General features: G+C 41.4%; 1 protein-coding gene across 1 annotated transcript in view; it reads left to right on the forward strand.

Moving 5' to 3' along the window:
• The first annotated feature begins 1,019 nt into the window (after window positions 1-1,019).
• igsf3 (immunoglobulin superfamily, member 3) overlaps window positions 1,020-23,373 on the forward strand; it is a 70,756-nt gene continuing 48,402 nt past the window's right edge. Inside the window, exons 1-2 of the mRNA XM_044217510.1 lie at window positions 1,020-2,058; window positions 17,764-18,144. Coding sequence (XP_044073445.1) covers window positions 2,019-2,058; window positions 17,764-18,144 — 421 coding nt within the window. The 5' untranslated portion in view covers window positions 1,020-2,018. The remainder of the gene's footprint in view (window positions 2,059-17,763; window positions 18,145-23,373) is intronic.

Consider the following 23,373-nt stretch of genomic DNA (forward strand, 5'->3'; position numbering starts at 1 on the left):
GGTTGTTCAGGAAGTTTTGAGCTGAAATCCATGAGCACAGCAAAGGGAGAAAAATCATTTTTACTGCTTCCAAAAAATGGTATTCATGTTGCATTCAGGCAGTGTTCGGAACTTGCGATTCCCAGTTGATAAAGAGAATACCAGATGGATCCATTGCAATTACTTTTTGTATGCACATGCAAAGGCCTGCTCATTTATTTATGTATTACACAGGAGGGAGCTTTTGGTTTCACTCAGTTAGAGCTTTTTGGATTCTATATTTCTGTCCTTTCCAGAAAGCAATGCTCTTTCGCAGCTTCACACCAAAGAGTATTATCTCATTGTGCTATTTTCTGTTTCCCTGCAAACTCCCATTCACCCTGTCTATTTCAAGAGCCTCCTAATATTGCAGCAGAGTCATGTAAATAAATAAATCTAAGCACATGTCAAAGTAATGCTTGGTTTAGCAGCTTATGATCTGAATCAAAGAGGGATGGAATTTGCAACTTGAAACCGCTGGAAGGTGAACTGTAATGTGTTGGGGGGGGGTATTTCCTACAGTTCCCAAGCAGAGTGGCACCTCATTATGTTGATTGCCAGTTGTGTGTATGGCAGTGTGGGGTAGCAGAAAATAGGGGGGTGGGAGTGATATAAAATTTATGTCTAAAGCACACAGACTGCTGGGTAAGTCATGCATGAGAAAGTGACTTTTGTGATCAGTCAAGTAAACACCATAAATGAATAGTCTAGTATTAAAAGACCATATCATTATGCACTTCATATGCAGTATAATGTGATTTTGTGGCATAATGGTTGGTGTCAGCCTCAAAAGGTGGTTAAACCTGCAAAATAAAAAGCTGAGAAAATTGGTAGCTTTAGAGGCTTAATTACCCTCCACTTCGCTTAACCTATTCAGACCATCAACGTCCTGGCCTAGAATTTAAATTCAGAAATGCAAATATGGCCTCTCCCACAGTGGACGGTGTCCCACACGGCCGGGGCGTGGTCTCTGATAGTAGGGGTGGGGGCAGACAGCACGCTGTTAAGTTTTCAAAACTGCCTGGCAAACAAAAGTGGTTTGCCAAGCAGGAAACAGGAAAACAACCTTGGAAGAGGAGACGCGGTGGACTGTTTCTCTCTGGGACCTATATATTTTCAGACAGATTATAATTAAGCAGACAGTGTTTGAACTCATGAGTGAAGCAGCTTTTTTTGGCTGTTAAACCGTCTTTAAACCGCATTTTAGTGCTGTGATTTAGGACGCACTGGCTCAGGTGTATTGGTAGTACAATTGAGAACCCAGTGTTTGGAGTTGGAGTATTCATTGATTAATCAGATTTATTGTGTCAGAGCACAAAGCCTTGTCTGCTTCATCTAGAGCGCCCGCCCATTGGGCTTTCTGCGGAGCGATAGTGGGAGATTGATTATAGTCTCCGGGATTTGCCGTGGAGGAAGCCAGAGCCTGCTTGGACTGCGATTTGCTCTCCCATCGGTGAAAGGGAGCAAGGACTTATTTCAGTCTGACTCCCTACCGCCAGCACCTACAGATTCCCCCTGTATCCTACACATTTAGTCTCCTGTCTGCAATCAGGTTTCCCAATACGCGCAAGTCACGCTGGACTTTTGTCTCTTACCGAGGAGGCTGCGAGCGTGAATAGACTCCGCAGTCTCGGATGCGTAGTAAACGGGGAGTGGGTTGGGTCGCCTAGGCGCCTGGCATTCGCACACGTCGTCAGCGATAAAAGCAGATAGGCTATAGGTGAGGGTGAAAGCGAGGGGAAGCAACACCCGAGGCTTTTAAGCAGGAGGACGCCGGAGAGGGGAGTCGGACACAGGCAAAGCGCCGGACTCACCGGCTGTGGATTTGACTCTCAAGACAAGCCCCGGCCGCTTTTGTCGCCCGGGATTCGTAGACCTTCTTCTTCTTCTTCATTCTGATTCAGGACCAGCGGTTAACCACATTGTCATATCCGACAAGACATCTCCTCCTCGTCTAAAGGGAATAGACTATAGGAAGTGAATCTGCGGGGTAACACACAATGGCAACCGGTGCGCTCCTTCTTGCCTGTGCGCTGCTTGGTAAGTCATCTGAAGAAGCTTTCAGCCTTCAACCCCCCCCCCCTCTGTTTAGATTAACGGGGTGAATCTGTAACCGGTTAGTTGGGAGAGCAACTAGACTACTAGTCATCATGAGTCAGGTGAAAGTAGGCTACATCGATAATCACTGCAATAATGACAGTTGCCTGTGAACAGCTGTGTGTGTGTGTGTGCTGAACTAGGTTAATGTGATATTTGGACTTTATTTGGATTAATCCTATACAGTCTGACCTCCTGTGTTCAAGGGATGATGATACAGACAACCTGCTATTGTGCCTATACACACACATAAAAACATACAGTAGCTATATTGGTAGGCCACACACACACACACACACACACATCATAGACACACCTGGATCACACATCACCAACACCCCAGTGTGTGTGAAGACACTCAGTGTCAGCTTTGTTGTACAGTAAGTCATCCCTCGAGGTAAACCCACTGTGTGTTAAGTTCTCACACATTTGCCACTTACCTGCAATTTATTGGATTTCACAGACAAATGCGAGTTCAACATGTTCACCCGATGACACTCAGCATGACACATACACACATTCATACAGGCATGACTGCTGACACACACACACACACACACACATACACGTACACACAATACATCCTGCCTGTGAACTGTCCCAAACAAACACCAGATGGCTTTTCTGTTCCTGGATGGGGAGGCCTGTCAGTGCTGCCGGGGGACAGGGGGACGGGGGAGGGAGGGCAGGAGTGGGAGTGGAAGTCGGCCTGCTGGAGGCCCCCACTTGGCCAAAAGGATTACCAGTCTGCGCCTTGCTTCATGTCCCCTTTCAGCGCATCAGAAGTCACTTTCACTGGGATGCAGGCTGTAAATGACAAAATGATGTATTGTTCCGTGTACAGTAGGCTAGAGAAGTCTGCACACAGTCACAATACAGATCTAATCTACAGTGTAGGCTGGATAAGGGAAGGTTTTCATATTACATAATAATCATGAATCACATGGTTAAATGGGAAGCAGTTTGAGGTGGTGAAGAACATTTCAGGTGTTAGTGGGTTTTGTTTTATGTGGTGTGTCTGAGTGGATCATTGGCACAAATCACAAGGGGGCTCATGATATTATGACATGTTGCTAGCATTATTGGTGATATTAGGCTGGCAATTCTGTTATATGTTGCAAATAAATCTTCCAGAGCTTATTAATCAGTTGATCGACAGAGAATGAATTGCCAACAATGTTTAATCATTTTTAAGTTGTTTTGTAAGCACAATTCTCTGGCTCTAACTTTTCAAATGATAATATTTTCTCGTTTTCAGAGTCTTTCATGATAGTAAACTGAATATCTTTAGAGCTAGATAGCTGGTCAGACAAAACAAGACATTTGAGGACGTCACATTGGGCTCTGGGACCTTGTGATGGGTGTTTGTCACTATTTATTGGCATTTTATTGATCAAACAATCAATCAGTAGATTTAAGATGCTGAAAATAATCGTTAGTTGCAGCCCTAAAATCATCAACTGTGCATCACAATATCAAAAGAGGAACACATACCTCTGAAAGGGCAAAAAGCAAGAACCAATAACATTATGTTTATTCACTAGACTAAAAAGCTTTCAGTTTAAAGTGTTATACAACTTGAATTAAGCTGCTTGCAACATTGCATGAACCTCAGCCTGTATTTAACACAAACAGTAACATGTACGCATGTGACATCTTAATATACTGTAAAACTATCATATCACCCTGCAAAAGGCTCATCTGATTAGAAATCAGAGCAGTTACAAGTTTAAAGTGTCTCAAATAAGGATGCTCCAGTGATGCAATATTGGTGCTAGTGTATCAGTAACACATCGCAACAGAATCTATGGCAACATATTGCCATATCAGTTGTTTATCCCTCTCCTAGTGTGCATGCACAAACATCTGTGTTAAGTGAAATGTGCATCTGTCATTTGTGTGTGATCAGCTGTCTGATTTTGCCGTGCGTGTCATGTGGCATACGTGTTTGCACTTGTATTTGTTGTAAAAAAAAAAAACAATAAAATAAAAGTGGATGACAGCTGTGTTAGATGGAGACTGGATCAGTCATTCTTAAACCCAGAGGTGCCACTTATTTGCCTGGCAAATCTTATATTGGCGTTATTTATGCTGCTGAGGTTGCAACCAGGTGTGAGGGAGTGCGTGTGCTTATTCGTGGCACTGGGGTATATGATATAAAGCATATAAAAAGAGTTGCCTGAAGGAACAAATGATTATTAGCTTTACAAACAGGTTGTCTTCCTTCTCCCTCACAGAGAGTGAGATGTGATGCTTTTGGTGTGGTGTAGCACAGTGTGCTTTTTTTGGGGGGGTGTGCTTCTGTTTGTATGAGAGTGTGTTTGAAATGGGGAGCCAACCTAAAGTACCCAAGACATCCCAGTTTATATAACTAAATTGAACTGTAATATGAGCAAGGCTGGCTGGTTTAGCTGTGAAATGCCTGAGTGGTTTCCATTTACTGGGCTGACAGGAGAGCAGCCTGCAGTCGCCCAGGTTCAGATGAGCTGCCACTGGTTTGGTTTATCAGCTGGTCTCAGAGCTGCTTCACATTGTACAGAGGAAAATCTTAAAGCTTATGTCTGACAAGATGCACATTCTGCCTCCTGCAGTTATTCACGCATTTGTCATTATGTGATGTTTTTTATATATTTATATATATCTTGATTAGCTCTGCCAACTCAGTAGGACAGGTGCTGTTTTCACCCTGTTCACACAATCTGAACACGTTAGGAATGAATTTGCACAATCGTATCAAATGGTTGGTCGTCGGGATAGGAAAAATGTGATACATTTTTCATACCAGTTGGCTAAAAGTGGGGTGTGACAGTGGGTGTGGCCTCTTTTTCAAAAGGAACATAACCAATATGTCTACATAACACAAAACATACATCATGTCTGCATTCATTTTCTGTTATTTATTATTATTGCGAGGTGCAATTACCACACTACAATAATGGAACTTCAATGAAACTTGAATGGAAAAAATACACTGCAGATTTGATGCTCACTGTGATGGAATCCACATCTCAAGACTCCATACAGAAATAGATGAAAACCAGTGACTACCTGGACAGTAAGAAAAATAAATTCAAAAAGTTGAAACACTGCTTGTAAAAAGGTAAGCGGTAATATAAAGTGAACATGCTTTTTAGTCAAGGAAGTAAAACTTGCAAAAACAGTGGTATGATCCTTCAAGAGCATCTATTTTGCCTTCATTCTCCATTTATTTTCTGCCTCCCTGTGTGTGGTAGATGTTTTCTTGTTTCCTTACTGTCATTTTTATCTTTTAGTGAGACTTTTGATGCTATTTTTGATAAGTGGTTTCAAGTCAGTTGTGAGACTCTGAAACAATAGCCTGTTATCCTGGCTCATTACAGTGCTATTGATTGAAAAGAGAAAAGTAGTTGTAGTAACGCCATTAAACTTTTTATAATCCTATAATTGATCCAATCAGACAACATGAAGGTACTTAAGAGCTCATTTCCATTTTAGGCATATTATTGGGCCATTTCTTTTTCAGAACTTTTGTACAGTGGAAGAAGGCAGCACTTATAGCCACTTACGTATAGATTGGATTGTCCAAGTGGTGCTGTGACAATTGTCTCAAAGACTTGAAAGTGGTTAGAGATTGAACAATCTAATTTTCCATTTCAGACATACTCATCAAAATGTGTGCATTTGTTAATGTGAAACAAGTTTATAATTAACAGTGAAATAAATTTAGAAATCTGGCACGTGGAACTGACTCATCTAGACAACTGTGTGAATTTTACTTATTGCCATATAGTTTTTCAATGTTATGATGTACATTTAAGGGAAAGTTAAGATGATTCCCTGTTTGCATAAAGATAAAGGTACACTGTTTAAACTACTTAGAGGTTAAGGAAGAAAACACATACAGATACAGATACACATGTCATAATTATTTGTATGGACTTTTTAACTTTTTATGGTCATGGAAATGTTGGAAATGTTGAGGTCAACTCATAGGCATTTCAAACTTTGTCAGAATTCAAAGTTTGCAGGGCCACTCCCTGATGCCCACCCCAGCCTCTCCTCTGTCCCAAATAAGAATGACAGCTGGAATCTCCCACCCCAGAATGACAGGGATTTTGGCTTGTGTGTGGTCAAGCCACGCATCATCTTGCTGTGCCTCTTGAGTCAGCTGTTACCACACTGGGAATGCTTTCCATGTGTTTGTAAGCCTCAGCTGACATTAGAGAGAGTGCTGTCTAGACAGTGAGGCAAAATGCAATAACTCACTGTCTAGCTGTTTGTATAGCTGATGTAGAGCTATGTATATGCTATGGAAAAGTTTGGTGTATGTACATGTGATTGTCCCAAGTTTAGTTTTGCCTGTTCCTGCCACCAGAAATTGAGGACCTACTTCTCTCTGTTAGGGGAAATAGGGGCTTGTGCAGCTGTCTGATTGTGGTGCTGTTTGCTCCCCTTGTTATTTTCTGTGCCTGCTACATTCTGTAGTTGCACGCACGCTTGTTTGCATCATAAGCACTAGACCCACGTCTTTGTGTATACCCATGACAAGACGCCTTTTGTGCTATTGTTTTTTTCATATCATAACATCGTTGACTCAACTGACAAAAAACAAACAATACAAAAGCAGAAACATGGCTGTCAGCTTGGCTATCATCCACCAGCTGTGTGGTAGGTTTCAGTAAATATTCATTAAAGTTGAGATGCTTTATGAAAACGCAGGACATTCAGAGGTCACTGTCAGGATTGAGATGTCCTATTAGTCACGGATCAATAGAACCTGGATGAGGGGTGTGTGGTTGTGCTAGCATGGATGTGTTTTGGATGGATGTGTGCTTGTGGACTTTGTTACATGAGGTGCACCTAAAGGCAAGTCAAATACTGGTAACTAGTGTCTACTACCCACAGGGCAAGTAATTGCTCTGTAATACAGACTTCACAGTCGGCTACAGAAACTCACACCCAACTACCACTGCAGTTTTACAACAACCCCACTGTCCTCTGTTATCAGGTTTTCACCTCTCTCCCTCCTCTCAAAGGTGAAAGGAACAAAGCAACTTTTCCTCCAATGGAGCTTTCAGAAGAGATCACGGAACATTTGAGCTTGAACTGACTGAACTTTATTGCTAGCAGAGCAATAAATCAAAAACTAAAGTTAGTTGTGGATAATCTTCTTAGCTAGTCTTCTCATGTAGTGTCTGTTTATTTTAATGATGATCCTCCCCCGTGACCCAGATCTGAGCTGTAGTCTCTCTTCAGTTCAAATGGGGAGATGAGTGACTGTGTGAAGTGAAATAAAGTTCTTGAGGGAGACTTCCTGCTGGCCACAGTGAATCAGGAAAGTGGCTGGAGCCAGAGCAGAGGCAGCGTCTGCTTTGTGTCTGATTTTGACTCTGCAGCAGCACTTCTGGTTAACTGTCAGGACTCTCCCACATCACAACTCCCTGCCAGAATCACATGGCTGTGCCTGCACATCTTGTCACGCCTGAGATTGTATCTCTTGTTTTGTGATAACAATCCAACAACATCCCTTTAGCCATTTAGTTTGTAAACCGTTTAAGTGTTCTTTTGGGCCAATTTGCATGTATCTCTGCCTCTCCTGAATCAAACGGACTCTTGCTGCCTCCTCCTCCTTCAGTGAATAGCCCCTGACCTTCCTCCCCCACTCTTTTCTAAACAATACTATGCCCAGCCCACCTCTTCTTCAAAGAGCACTAATTAGAAACTGCTCTCAAGTGTGATCCAAACCAGATATTTTTATCTTCCTTGCTGTGTCAGTGGAAGAATTTGCGTTTAACAGCCACATCTACCTTGGACTGTTTACGAGCACCTTCTTTGCCCATAAAAGACCAACCCAGCCCCCTTCCCCTTTGGATTTGGTCTGCTCCTCCCCCCTCTGCTGTTTTGTGTTTGGAGTGATGATGACTGGCCGGCTAGAGGATTCCACTTTACTCCTACACATGCACACGCACAAACACACACACACACACAAGCACCCACAGTGCTCTGAGCTGCTGTCCTCCGGTGCAGCCACACTCCCATGCTTCCTGCTTGATCCTCTACCCGAGCAGATCCCACACTGGTGGGATACACACCAGGCGGTGTAACTATGACGACCGCTCCACACCTGCACACCAGTGATCCATATTCAGTGTCGGTGTGCACATTCAAAAGTGTGTGCGCACATGAATAAATGTCTACATTCATGTTCGATTTTATTTTTCCCTTTTTAAAAATCCTCTTACGCAATGATAAAGAGCACTTCACTCACTTTGCCATTATGTGCTGTTAATGTGCTTCTTCTCCGCTTTACACCCAAAACCAAAGAGATGCATGTGTGTGTTTGTGTCTAATTGCTGATGCATAAATGCATGAATTTACAAGCGCATGTCTTTTACTGCCTGAAAGGCAAAATGACTGACAATAGCAGAAAAAAAGTCTGTTTGAAGTAGACTAATTAATAGTTAATTAGTTTCCTTTCCAATCTGCAGCTTAATGCGCAAACGTGGGAACTGATAGCAAGCTGCCAGTCATACAAAAACTAACCACTGTACATAAAGTAGATACAGCTGTCAGGCTTAATTGTGCACAAGCGCAAGATGGATAATGACCGAAGATAGCTGAATGTTTTATAGCCACACATTCTTTTACAACAATTAACGCAAACATCTAGTCGACTCTGCTGTAACAGTTGCTTATGACAGGATATTATGAGATGAGCTTTTTTTTTGCATAGTCTGTGTGAAAGTTTTGTTTGGGGTAGATGTGAGATACAATGCTTTGTCATTCAGACAGCGTGGGGGATGTGTGTGTGTGTGTTTGAGGGAGGGTTGAGGTTGCCTAGGACTGGGGGTTGGGGAGATGATGTTAGTGGGGTAGCAGGTGTCCTTATAGAGTTAATGGATTTTTGTGAAGGGAGTAGATTGAGGCACTTAATGTACTGGTGGCGTGTGTGCATGCGTGCATGGGCTGACATGATTGAACCAGTTTGACAACTTTCCTCTGTTCGCTATATCTTGACCCTTTTGTCTCCCACCTTTTGTCTTTTGTCTACTGTTATAAACAGTAGATAGGATAATGGTCTAATTCTCTATGAAAGGATGATTGGCACTTTTAACTACTAACCTAAACACTTCCATGTGGCTCACAGACAGTCCTGCCACATCTTCTATTCATCACATACAGACTAACTGTAACCATCTGTCACACTGTAAATGTTTACCAAGCTCTCAATGACCCACAGCATTGTAGATTCGACAAGACTTCATCTACTCCACATGATATGCAAACTATATAATTTAATCTTTTATATGATTATTTTGATATCTTCCATGTCATAACTTGATTTTCTCCAAATGTTAGTGAGAAGCATAGGCTGTAGGTTTGAAAATTGCTCCTTTTTGTCAAGTGCCAAAAAAAGCAAGTTGACAGGGGCATTCATGAGGAAAATGATGGAGAGTATGATTACTCCCTGTGTGCAGTACTTGATTTTCTTTATGTGCTCATATTGTAACTGCTCACAGTGTAATTCATGTATAGTATAGTATGGCATAATATTCAAGCTTTACTTTGATTTGTGAATAAGTGAAACATCTTGTGTGTGTGTGTGTGTGTGTTTCATGCTCTTATATCCCAGTGGGGACTTTAACCTGAATGCACACTATAATAATTTTGTCTGGCATCACTAATGAGGATTTTGATTGAAATTATTATTTGATGAAAATCATCAGTGGAATCCCTGCATGCTGTTTATCTGTTTCAAATGTTTACTCAGGATGAAACAATAAAACTCAAATGTTATTTTCCATCGTGGTCAAACAGGAAGGCGAAGCAGCTGAGGGTGTAGGAGGGAGGATGAAGAGGCAGCTGTTCAACAGAGAAGAATAGATTATGATCTGCTCCATGTTGTTGACACTATAGACAAATACTACCAGCACTGGAAACAGATAGGAGTATGAATCAGCCCACAGAAAAATCACATTTATGCTAAGAGAGCATAGCCCCGTACTCTTATTTACATTTACAGTGTAATGGCTACAGACACCTACAGTGTACAGTAACACATTGACACTGAAGTATGAATTAGCCTTAAAACCCCTCATTGCTTCCATCCTGTTCTCACCAGCTGTTATGAGCAACAGCGCAGGTGGGGTCATGACTGTTGTAGCCCAGGGGGGCCATAAATTAGGACTAGTTAGCATAGTGAGAGCAGAGGACAGCATGACCCAGGTGTGACACAAAGCAGGAGTCCCAATTCAGAGCAGAGTATTGGATTCGAGTCACAAAAATGGAGACTTGACTTGCACTTGACTCTCTAAAGACTTCAATTGATATAAGACTTGAAAGCAAAAACACTCTTAACATTGTAAAATCATTGTACGGTAAATATAAAGCTACAGCTGGCAGCCGGTTAGCTTAGCTTAGCATAACTGACTGGAAAACGAGGTAAACTGCTAGCATGGTTCTGTAAGCTAATACAACCATTTCTTGGCTGTGAGCTCTAACATCCTGACATCTAGTTGTCACTGTGTGGTTGCCAGGCAAACAGTGGCTACTCGCAGCCAAGAAATAGTCCAGTATATAACCCTCTGTAACTTGTATGTTAAATCATGACGTTTAGAGGTCCTTGTAGGTGGATTTTGTTACCTTTTTTGGACAGAGCCAAGCTAGCTGTTTCCCCCTCTCTCCAGTCTTTATGCAAAGCTAAGCTAACCGGTTGCTGGCTGTAACTTTTATATTTGGTGCACACAAACTAGCGTGGTATTAGTCTTCTCATATAATTCTTGGCAAGAAAGTGAATAAGTGTATTTCCCAAAATGTTTAACTGTCTCTTTAAAAACAGCTCTGTCCCAGTTGTGAAAGGGAGAGAGAAGAGCTATCCAAGATACAGAATTTTCATGTAAACTCTTACTCCCGCTACTCCCGCTGGAAATATTGGGAGTCATAGAGGGAGCATAAATGTGCAGTACATTCACATACCATACATGAACAGTATGTCTTCTTCTTTACGTGGCTATGTTTCCTGCTTTCCAAGGCTATGAATTTTTCCTTCCGTGTAACTGTCCTCATCTTGTAATCCTTGCGCATGTAACCCTGACATCACCTGGCTGTCTTTACTTGAGCCATACAAAGATGAAATAGTGATGTACAGTACATCCACTTCATCTTCCCACGCTCTGAATGCTCCTGTACTCTCTTGATCTTGCACTGATTAGAGCTGCGTGGATGTAATGGGTTGTTGTAACTGTTTGTCAGCTGTTATAGCGGCCTACTGGCCTGTCTAACTGCCCCTCTAATGGAAGTTAGAACACTTAGTCTCCCTTTCTCGCTGTATTTCTCCATGTCAGACACACACACACACACAGGGTGTCACACCTGTCTCCCAGCTGACAGGCTTCCAGCAACTAGAATGTTTTTCCCTTGAACACTGAAAATCATTTAGCTTTCTCTTCAGTACAGTAGAAATATGCAGTCACCCTCATCTTTCTTTAAAACAACCCAGTTAATAAATCAAGCAGTGGATATGGGATTTGTTGAAGGTTTTGAAGCTGGCAAAAGGGTCAGAGGTTGTTAATGACAGTCCTGCTACACTGATTTCTACATTCTGACGCAGATGATGATTATCACCGCGGGAAGGGCAAGGAGTGAAAAAAACGAGGGAATGAGGCCTGAATTGTAATGCTGCCTAGAGCCCATCAACCAAAGATCCAAGAATCTGAGAAAGCTATGGGGAAGAAAGAGTTGGGATTCTCATCACTCCATTACATGGTTTACATTAGGATGACTTGCTTACCCAATGCCATGTACATTGAGTGAGCAGCCAAATATTCACTTTCTTGCTCAAGGACAATGTGAGTTTTTACACTATCACCAGCATCAGCAGAGTCACGAATTCACTTATGTCAAATTTAGAAGAAGATGAAAGAAAAAGTAATTATCATTTTGCAGGCAGCAACATAATGAAGTACAATCAGGTTTATTTTGTTGCACGATTTCAGGAAACGGGCACGATTCGTATTGTACCATGCCCGTATCCACTCTAAATGTTAACGTTTTTCTTGCATGAAAATGTCTCATCTTTCTATCGCTTTCATCTTTCTCCCTCCAGTTTTCCCTCATCTTGGAATCTCTCTGTCTCCCTCACACTCGTGCTCTATCTGGTAATGATGTTAACAAGGTCAAATGCTTTCTGGGGCCTAGAGGGAGAAAGACGCGAGACAGATTTTGGAGACTGGTTAACCAGCGCTGCGTACTCTTATGTTCTTCATCTTTCTCCAATGTTTATTTCTCTCTGTCACACATGTATGTGCAGCACATAAGTCAGTGGTACGCTTTTATGTTCACTTAGTTCTGTGCATTTTTGTGGTGTTCAGCACCCTGGAGGCAGGGTTTCTTGTTTTCTCTTTAGCTTCCTCCCTCTTCCTCTTCTTCCTCTCCTCTCATCATGCGATCCTTTCCTTTCCTCGTCTCTACCTTGCTATCTGAAAATCTTCACAAGATTTCAGATCTGTGTAATGAGCCTGAAATAGGACATTGACTAGGTTCTTTTTTTCACGTCAGGCAATATATTATTTATTAATTATTATCATAATTAATTTACATTTCAGTGGCTGGAGTTACTTCAGTTCCCCCGCTCTTCAACTTTCCCCAAAAGTTTTTGGATAAGGACTTGCTGTTCATACACACCATCAGGGATGGGCACTACCACAACATTTGGTTTTGATCTGAGTAATACCAGGGATAAAATCGACCTTATTGATATAGGTAGTTTTATTATTAAAAATCTTGGTTTCAAATCTTAAGGATTTCTCTATATCGTTAAATATTCATTAGATAAGCAAAAATAATAATAACAATAAAGTTAAACAATATTAGTATGAATTCAGAGGTTAACACTCCAAAACTCAGTCCTTCACCGGGACTGTGTGGGTGTGATTTATTCAGATTTGATTGACAGTGGCCTTGCAAGATTAGCAACCAACCCCACACCTGCCGCCAGATTCTAATTAAAATGTTAGTAAATCCTTATTGGTGCATGGAAAGGCATGACATCACCTTTTTCCAACTGAGCGCCGCACACTTCAAACTAGTGAGAAGAACACAAAGAAAAAGACAAATCATGTTAGCCCATGCACGCAATGTAGGACCACATTGATAATACTAAGAAGCTGAAAAAATAAGTTTTCATTTCTTTTAAAGTGGCTTATCTACCATCACATAAGGCAGAGCAGTGTGCCATGATTTATGAAGTGAATGCATCATTAATTGGCCACTTCTGTATATGTTAATTCCCACCAAATATAAATATATAGCATTTCTTTTTACTATTTCGTGTTAATTACTTAATCACATGCATGCAAAACACTCTCGTTGGAAGATTAAAACAAAACAAAGAGAGCTTCTCTACTCTAAATAAAAGTGGGTAAAATATAGAGGAGAGCGACCGATCCATTTTTTTATATCCATCCTGTTGTTGCTAGTATCAATACTCAAAGACTTAGTTTTGGTAGTACAGATTTAGAGGTGTTGATACCTTATTGAGGTATCTGCTCACCCTTTGCTGCCTGGTTTCTTCTGTATTTGTGTGTACATACATGTATGTATGTGTGTGTGTGTGTTCTTCATGTTCTTATATCCCGGTGGGGACTTTAACTTGAATGCACACTAACCCATAGAGACTTGTGTCACTGTGGGGTCAAAAATGGAGACTGCTTTTTGGGGGTTAAGACTTGGGTTTAGGGTACAGGGTAAGGGGCTAGGGAAAGCATTATGTCAATGACTGTCCCCCACAGAGATAGTGAAATAAACGTGTGTGTGTGTGTGTGTGTGTAATTAGGAATGAAAGCAAAGTGAGAAGAGATGATAGACAACTCAAACCTCCACATTAGCACATCTCCACACTGCTGTGAATGTCCTCTATATTACTTACACCCTGCAGTGTTTTTATTATACACCTTTCTAGGTGTATAATTATCTTGTGTCATAGAAGAGTGATGATGTGAGTAGTAGGCATGAATGCTAGTGGCCTCGCTGTTTCCACTGAGAATAAGACACTGGCCACAAATGATTGGATTAGTGTTTAACCCCCCTTCCACTTAGCATAATCCTCTTTGCAGCTTTGTGTGTGTGTGTGTGTGTGTGTGTGTGTGTGTGTTTGGAGTCATCTGCTCCCATTGCTCTGTATGCTTCAGCCCACGAACAGCAAGGTCAGTTAGAGAGCTTGTCCATAGTCATTCACCATCATCTGACACGGGACGCATGTTTCCTGCGTCCAGTCAACAAGCTGTGTGGGAAGCAACTAGCAGCAAAGATGAGAGATGAGACACAGGAGAGGAAAACCAGAGAGAGTGAGGGTGGGAGGAAGAGAGGGGTAGGAAGACATCCGCGCTATGCAGAGATGAGCGTTAATAATAGAAAATCTGAGGCCTTGTTGAGCAAATATGGGCACTCTGCGATCGAGGCAGCGCAGCCAGAGGTGAACAAGTGGGGGAGGTTGCAGGCACAGGATTATTGTGGAAGGGTGGTGGAATAGAGCGATCAGTTGAAGGTCTGCAGGGTTTGGTATGTCATTGTCAGCCTTTCTAAACAGCCTGCAGAGCGATGGGCACTTTGAAGTCTCACAGAGCTGCTTAAATCCTGCCTGAAAAGACGCAGACAACCGCGAGGCAGAGAGAAGAGACAGGAATATACAGGGAGTGGAGGGGCAGGACGAAGTAAAGGATTGATGATGGTTGAAACATGGAGGAAGGGAGTGAGAGTAATCAGAAGTAAGGAGGCAGCTTGATTCAGGAGGATGACAGGCGAGCGGAGGAAAGCTCTTGCACCAACACAGTATGAGTAGTATGTTGGGTTTTTTTTCGGATGTATGAGTAATATGTTTCCAGCAGTTCAAGATGAGTAGGTGCAACATGAGAAGCAGTGATGCAGCGGTACAGCTCTGACCTGATCTGAGCTGGATGTGGGTAGACTAGGCGCCGCCAGATTAGCACACTGACATCACAGTGAAGAAAAACAGGGAACCAAGGCCTGAGTCAGAATAGATGGCTGCCTCTTACCTAATGCATCCCATAACATGCTCAGCCAGATTCAGTCAGCACACTTCAGTATAGACTTTCTGTCAATCTCAGTTTTTAAGTACAGAGTGTTTGGTGTTTGCTCACTGTGGAAGGATTTCCTATGTTAACTGACTTTTTAAAATGCCAGTGGCCAAATGTTTAGCAGGTTATGGCCTCTAGTTTCACAGCAGTGTGGTATGGCAGTATTTGCAAAGATGGTGGTAAAAGACTGAAAAGGTGCCAGCCATATTAGCTACTGATAACATGAACCTGCTCACAGTTTAACAGAACTTTATCAGAGATCTAGAAAATGTATAGATACAAACACATCATATTTATTAACTTAACTTAACAAAATATGTATTTTGTTAAGTGGCTCATTTATTCAGTTCCATTTCCATGTGCAAACAAAATGTTTGACTCAGTTTATCATTTCAAGCCTCATACAGTATTCCTATAATATTTCTATAGGGACATATCTGGTAGGGTTCAGTTACATTACAGTGAGCTTAACATACTTTACATTTGTTTGTTATTTCTACTGTCATAATATTTATGATTTTTTTTCTGCAGTAACTTAGAGGCAGCTAATATGCAGATAATTGTGCCACTTGGCCAAATAAAACATTTTCCTTTTCTTTAAGAAGAAGGTTAACAAGTCTAAATTTTAAAGTTGCAGCATTCATGAGTAGAGTTTCATAATTTATATCCTGATTAGTCCTGTGGGAGAAATCCAGCCATAAGGAATGATTACTTTAATCAGTTTTCACTTTGGTATGCCACTGGGACTGAATTCAAATCGCATTCAAGTGAGGGACTCTAAAAGAAATCATTTGTAAAGATGTTATTAGCTCATGAGTGGAATGTGTCTCTAAAAGCAAGCAATAGACAAAAGACCTGAAGCTCCAAACTCAGGAAGGAAATTATATGATCCGCACACACACACCCACCCACACACACACACACAGTCATGCATGCTCACGCATGGACACACACATACGTGGGCATACGTGGATTCACATTAATAACAGTGTATGAAAGGTGGGAATGTAGTGGAAGTGGAAGAGAAAGTTACTATGAGAGGAGAGAGGATGTTGAAATTAAAAATCTGTTCTGGTGAATTATTAATGCCAAGCATTGTGCCCACAGACACGGCATCATACAGACTTTCTCTCTCTCTCTCACACTCATTCACTCACACACACACACACACACACACACACACAAACACAGCTGCAATCCCCAGTTGCTTGTGCAGACAGGAAACTGTGTATTTGTCGCTCTGTCTGGATTTGGGGGGTATGTGTAAGTGCTCTGTTGTCTCCGGCCCCAATGAGAGGGATGTTTGTAGTTGTTCCCTGAATGGTGAATGCTATGTGTGTGGGGAGGTGTGTGTGGATGTGTGTGTGTGTGTGTGTGCGCACATGCAAGGGGTTCAGGCAAGATTCCCATATGCTGTCTGCCTAAATATAGGCTACAAAGCAACATACAGAATAGTAATAATCAATCTTCACTAGTTTGCTACAATAGTGCATGTATTTAGTGGACTGAACCATGAACCAAGTTTTGTTTTAATGAGAACAAAGTATGACAATAGAATATTTCTTATTTATTCCTCTGAAACATAAAATCTGCACAAGAAATGTTTTGAAATTTATCCTTCGTAGATTCCTACAGTCTTATTTGGAAAATGGATATTAATAGACTCTCTTGAATAAAAAATAAAACAGCACTGGTACAGGCAGATCATTATCTAAAGAGTAGAAAATGCTTACAAGGAGCAAACGTCTAAACTGAATTTGTATTTCTGACCTAGGACAGATAGGTACAGGTATTTCATAAATCAGTATAGTTACTTTTTCAGGTAGCAGTTTTGACCTTTGACAGTATAGTATTAATGTATGTAATTAAACTGCACCTTCTGGCATGTCATTCGCTGAAAGCAATGTATATCCATTTGGACATATAATTGCTAAGATTTAATTAATGTTGACAATTGATATTTTTTTAATTGATATATTTGTCAATTGATATATCAGTCCGGCTGATTTATCAGTCTAGCTCTAATCCTTGCTCAGAAATCATGACGAACACTAACGATTATGGATGCGTCAGGCAAAATAGTATTTATTATCCATTTCAAAAAGACCTGTACTCTGTACAGCTTGGCACACTTAACATTACCAGCTCACACTGACCTCTCTCCTAACTCCCAGATGGCTGCCTCTCACCTCAGTGTAGTACAGCTACAGTGCTGGCCGTGTGGTGAAGGGTTAACATGTAAGTGCGTGTAATAGCAGTGAGCGTGATTGGATCTCAGCTGTTACAAAGAGTTGCTGTGAATGTTTCAAGTCGTTAGTGGTGTTTGGGTGAGAGTGTGCATGTGCATACCTCAACCTCAGTGAGCGCTCTCCAGAATGCTTAGCTGCACATGTCACACTGTTTCTGTATTTCCTGGGAGATGTGGGGAGCATAAACTCTGCCAATGCTAAATATTTAAACTGCAGTTTTGTAACCTATGCTCTCTCTTTCCTCTCTCCCTGCCTTCACCCCATCCACCCTGTCTTTCTCTTTCTCTTTTCTCTCTCCATCTCTCTCACCTCACCTCTGCCTGTAGCCGGTGTTGCCGTGGCTCAGAGAGTGGTAACGGTGGAAAGTGGCCCGCTGATACGGACTGAGGGCTCTCATGTGACCATCTGGTGCAACGTGACTGGCTACAAAGAGGGGGTGGAGCAGGACTTTGAGTGGTCCATGTACCTGCCATCAGCACCGGATAGGGAGATCCGGATCGTGAGCACGGCTCAGCCAAACTATGCCTATGCCGTGTATGCCCAGAGGGTGAATAGTAAAGAGATCTATGTGGAGAAGCTGAGCCGTGACTCTGCTGTGCTCCATATCACCAAAGTGCAGGCCAAGGACCAGGGTCTGTTTGAGTGTTACACACCCAACACAGACGGGCAGTACCTGGGATCCTACAGCGCACGCACCAACCTCACTGGTGAGTTTCTAAGTACACGCACACACGCACACACACACACACACGTTGTCAGTGTACAGATAATGTCCTGTGTCTACAGATAAACCACATGTTGTTACCACAGATGCTCATGTGGTGATGTCATCACATAAAATGTACCAGTGTTATATCTGATCAAGGTGTTAAACACAAAGCTACCCTAGCCAAAGGTTGCTATATACATTAATTAAACAATAAGTGTTTACTGATCAACCAGCCACCATCATAATCAGCCAAATCACCCTCAAGGTAATCACAAGGTAATTACCTCTCCAACTGCCAAAATACATCACATGGGTATATTTCTTGTTTATACTTATCTCTTATTTGATAATAACTGAATACAGTCCTTTTACTTTACTGTTAGATAACTAAGAGAACCAGCCTGCCATTTTTATGTATCCTGTTGTCTTTTAAGTACCCATCAGGTACAGTGCACATGGTAGACAACACATGGCAGCTTCATTATATTTTGCAAAGAGCCCCAAAAAAACAACCAGCAATCCTAGTCTGGAATAATATCCTGCCCCAGGTTTGCTTGTGTGTCAGTTAGTTTGTGGTAATTTGATTAAACATACATTTATTTAGGTATATACACCATATATGCTTAATATTAATGAAAGTAGAAAGGTATGAAAACTATATTTTGACACAGGGCCCCTATGCAAATCAGGACCTCATGATTAAGTAAAAATGCAGGACCTGCCATGAGTTATTTCAGTACATATTAGTGTTGTCAAAAATATCGATATTTTGATAAATATCGATACTGAAATATCTGAATGGTACCAATACTAATTTCCCGAAGTATCGATACTAGCCGCACTTTCACTTCTCTCCAAAGGCGTGTTGACGACCACCACACGCGCACTCGCACTCGTCTCATTCGCTCTGGTTAGCAAAAGTGAAGTGAATGGAAAGATGGCGAGTGCAACGCCCGCGCGACCGGCTTTGGTTGATAAGGAACACAGCAGGAGTGCTATCTGGAAATATTTTGCATATGAGGCAAATGAACATGGAAAGCCGAAGGACACAAGCAAGCCAATATGCAAGAGATGCTACAGAACAGTGCTAACAAAAGGCGCTAACACCACTAATATAGCAAAGCACCTGAGAGACCGACACCCGGATCTGTATAAAGAATTTCTCGAGGTTGGTATTATTATTATACATTACTGACACTCTATCCTCCAATTTGCTACTGTTAAGAGCTTTGACACAATCTGTATTGTTAAAAGCACTATATAAATAAAGGTGACTTGACGACTTCATGTCGATCCAGTGAGCACTGTTTTCGCATGTGATGCACGCACGTTTGCGTTTAAATCTGTTCATCAAATAACGTTAATGTATTAACCAGCTTTTACGACCAATGAGCAATGCATTTGTTACAGTATATTTTAATCTTTGATAACAGTAGGTATTAGGTAATAAAAATATAACGGATCATGTTAGCTCTGGTCCAATGAAAAAATATTAACAAATAGAACTTTGGATTTTAATTAGTACATGTATTAGTGAATGTTAGTTTAAATCAACTTTTAACTTTGATTAACAAATGTTTTGTAAGTATTTTTCATTGCTTATTCATGTTAACAAATATCTATTACCATTAACCTAAGTTCTTAGATTAGTTCATTCAGTTCATTTTAAAAGTGTGGTCAAAAACTGCAGCAACAGATTCCATTTAATTATTTTGTTTACTAATTTGATACTTGATGCATAAGATTGCACTGATTTTGTTTTTGCTTGAAGTTTAAGTATCTTTTATTGACATTGTGATTTGATTTTACTTGGAAATACAAAAGATTGCACTTTTTTTTTTTACTTGCACTTTATTGGTTTTTGAATGTAATGCAATCTGAGAGGCTTTTGAACAAGTGCACTACCTCAGGACAGTTTTGTTAATGTAAAATATATGTTCTAGACTTGTTATATTTAGCTTTAAATAAAAACATAACCCCTTAATATTGTGGCAGTTTTTTTCTCCGTGGTATCGAAAATGGTATCGAATAATGATATTTTTCAAGATATCGTATCGAAGTTAGAAATTCTAGTATCGTGACAACACTAGTACATATTGTGTCTTAGTGTTGCATATTCCAAACAAATTTACAATAACACTTTCAACCTGGGGCCTTTGGGGCCCATAAGGGTCTCGGGGCCTTGTTGTTAGAGATTTGTGAGTCTAAGTAAAACCAAGGCATTAGTGGCAGCCAGGCTGATCACAAATAAAGAAATCAATAACCATAACCTGTCCAAAAACTAGCGAAACTAGTGATCTTTGCACCCTTTGGAAGGAGTGTTAGATGAAGTGTTGCACTCCAGTGTCACACAGAGTCCCACCTGTTCTGAGTGGGGGAAAACCAAGCTCTCCCCAGTGTCTCTCAATCTCACTTAAACACCCACATCCACACTCACACAAACTCCTTCCTACCTCCTTCTGACACCTACTGTATTCTTTCCTTGCCCTGAACTGTTTCAATAATGCACCTGGTGTGTAGGAGTGATGTGTGACTGTTTAAAACAGTAGCATGAGTTTCCGTCTTCTACTCCCTCCTTGTCCCTCTCCCTCTCCCAGAGACATATACAGATTCACCCAACAGTCCCGCACTACTGAAGACACACCTGTCATAGTTGGGGATTCCGTTCCCTTCATAAATCCATGCCTTTATCCCTGACATGGCTGACCTTCCTCCCAGTGTATCCAAGTCACTCAGTGTGTGGCACTGTGAACTGAGAGGAACTAATATTGGTGTGCTTTCTTTTGGGTCTGGGTCAGGTCAGGCTGAAGAAACAAAAGTTATTGTGCGCTTAACGGATCAATAGGCTCAGTTTTTCATTGAATAAGTGTTATTATGAGGACAGCAGTTGTATTGCCTAGTATGAGCAGTGTGATCTGAATGTGGGGCAGGGCTCAGGCACAGGGCACTGTAAAACAGCACTGCTGATAGCACGCAGTATTTATAGAAATGCATGTGAGAGAGCTAGACAGTGAGCAGAAGTGTTGAGGGACTTTGTTATCTGAGCCTTTCTGTGTCTCTAACCTCTTAACCTAGTTTCAGAGGTCAGGGGTACGCAGCAGGGTCTCTCTCATCTTTTCTCTGCAGTGCTTTTAAGTCCCTCTGTGATCCCCCAAGCAGCTGCATGCCTCCTTGGACCGTTGTGGGCAAACAATACCTTGTCCTCCCTCCCCTCCCCCTCCTATGCCTCGTCTCCTCCTCGTTCTCCTATCTTTCATTCTGTCATCTGTCTTTCTCTATTCATCAGCCCTGGCCTCTTTCTCTAATGTGCTCTGGCTCTGTTATATTAAAAAAGCCTTTGCTGATGCTGCCTTTGAGAATATGTTTCAAGGGTGATGTCAAAGGACAACTACAACCTAGGGAGTATTATGGAGGAAATATGGGGAGGAAGGATACGCGATAGCAGGGCAGACAGAAGGGATGTGTCTGTGTGAGTGTGTGTCTGGTGGTGGGGTGTTCAGGTTGATTGTAGGGGTAGAAGGCCACGCAGTAATCTCTGCCCTGGGTGCTGCATTAAGGCTTACTCACACGGATGTGTTTCATCCACTGTCACCTTTCTGTATAAAGAGCAGGGGAGGGTTTTAACGTGGAACTTAATACCTGCTGCCTGAGGAGGAGAACAGTTTCTGCAGTGCACCTGGACACCGTTCTCCCTGATACTGTGACGCGGTGTTTTCATGTGTTGTATTGTCTGTCACATAGAATCGGACACCTCGTCTGTGCATGTGGTTGATTGCCTGGAAAGATTTCACTTTGTATGTCCAAGATACTTTTTATTTAAGGGAATGAGCAGACCGAAAGTGTGTTTGTGTCATTTTTACCCTCTGTGATACTAAACTTAGATTAATCAAATGAAAATGTAGCTCTGCTCAGCCCCTAAGTGCCAATACTGCCTTAGGCAGTGCAGTAATATTACACATGTGAAAAGAATAATTGGCCATCATGGCACAAATACTGGACTATGTCCACTAAATCATGGAGTGACATAGAGATACAGGAAAATCATTATTCTTTAGGTTTAGGAAAGGTTCGGTTTTTACATTTCCATTATTTTCATCCAAGATTTTGAATGGGAAGGCAGAGTGGCTTACTGGCTAGTAAGGTTGTATTAGCCTACGTACTTAAAGCGTGACTATAACTAATATTTTTATATTAAGAGTGAATCTCATATTGACAAAACCTACAGAGAATTATCACCCAGCTCTGCATTTCTCCTCAGCTCTACAGAGCTTCATAGTGTCTTTCAGTTTATGGTTTTTACAGCCTACAACTGAACTGTTTTAGTTCAGGCTCACCGGTCTTATCAACCTTGTTTCCAGCAGCTGCAGGCAGTTAAAAAACTCTAAAATCCCACTGTACGCTATCTGCTCAGCACCAAACAGCAGACAGACAAAGGTAGCGACTAGCTGGTGAACCGAGCATGCAGCAATAGACTGGATTCGAATCTGGACCGCTGCGGTAAGGAGCCTTAGTACATGGGGGCGTGCGCTCTACCAGGTGATCTCCTGAGGTGTCCCTATGTTTACACTGCTTTGCTAGATTGACAAGCTGAGAGGAGTAAACCAAACTTGACGTGTTCATCATAATGTCTCTCAAATGCCATGTAAATGCATCAGTGTGGCACTTTTTTCTGTATTTTATTTGTTTTTAGATGTCAGTGGAGTTCTAAAGCATAAAGGCATGAGCTATTCTGTGGCTACAGGAAACATATGGATAAATTCTGTTTTGTTTCTGTCTTAGCTTGTTTTTATTTTATTATCTCGGTTCTTTTAATGACTGTTTGTTTTTAATTGTATTTAAATATCCTTTTGTGGCATGTTTCTTTTTCACTTTATCACAATGCTTTTTTTTGTGTGAAGCACTTTGAATTGCCTTGTTGCTGAAATGTGCTATTTAAATAACCTTGCCTTGCCTTTTGATAAAAGTAATTAAAAAAAAGATAACCTAGTGGCAGCATTGTCCTTTAACCTTTACCTGTCCTTTAATGTGGCCCCACATTCTGGCTGACTGTGGGACCCACGCAGAGTTGTCCCTCTTGGTAAATGAAAATGGTTCAATTGAAACAGCTTTATTTTTTTTTTCTAAAGCCATTATTTCTCTTACTCTCAGATTGTGTGTCTTTTTACAAGAGTAGTTGTTGTTTGCGCCACTGTCAGTGGTTAAGTGTTGGCATGCAACCTGGGTGTTG

Source organism: Siniperca chuatsi, linkage group LG12 (assembly GCF_020085105.1).
Source record: "Siniperca chuatsi isolate FFG_IHB_CAS linkage group LG12, ASM2008510v1, whole genome shotgun sequence".
NCBI classification, from domain to species: domain Eukaryota; kingdom Metazoa; phylum Chordata; class Actinopteri; order Centrarchiformes; family Sinipercidae; genus Siniperca; species Siniperca chuatsi.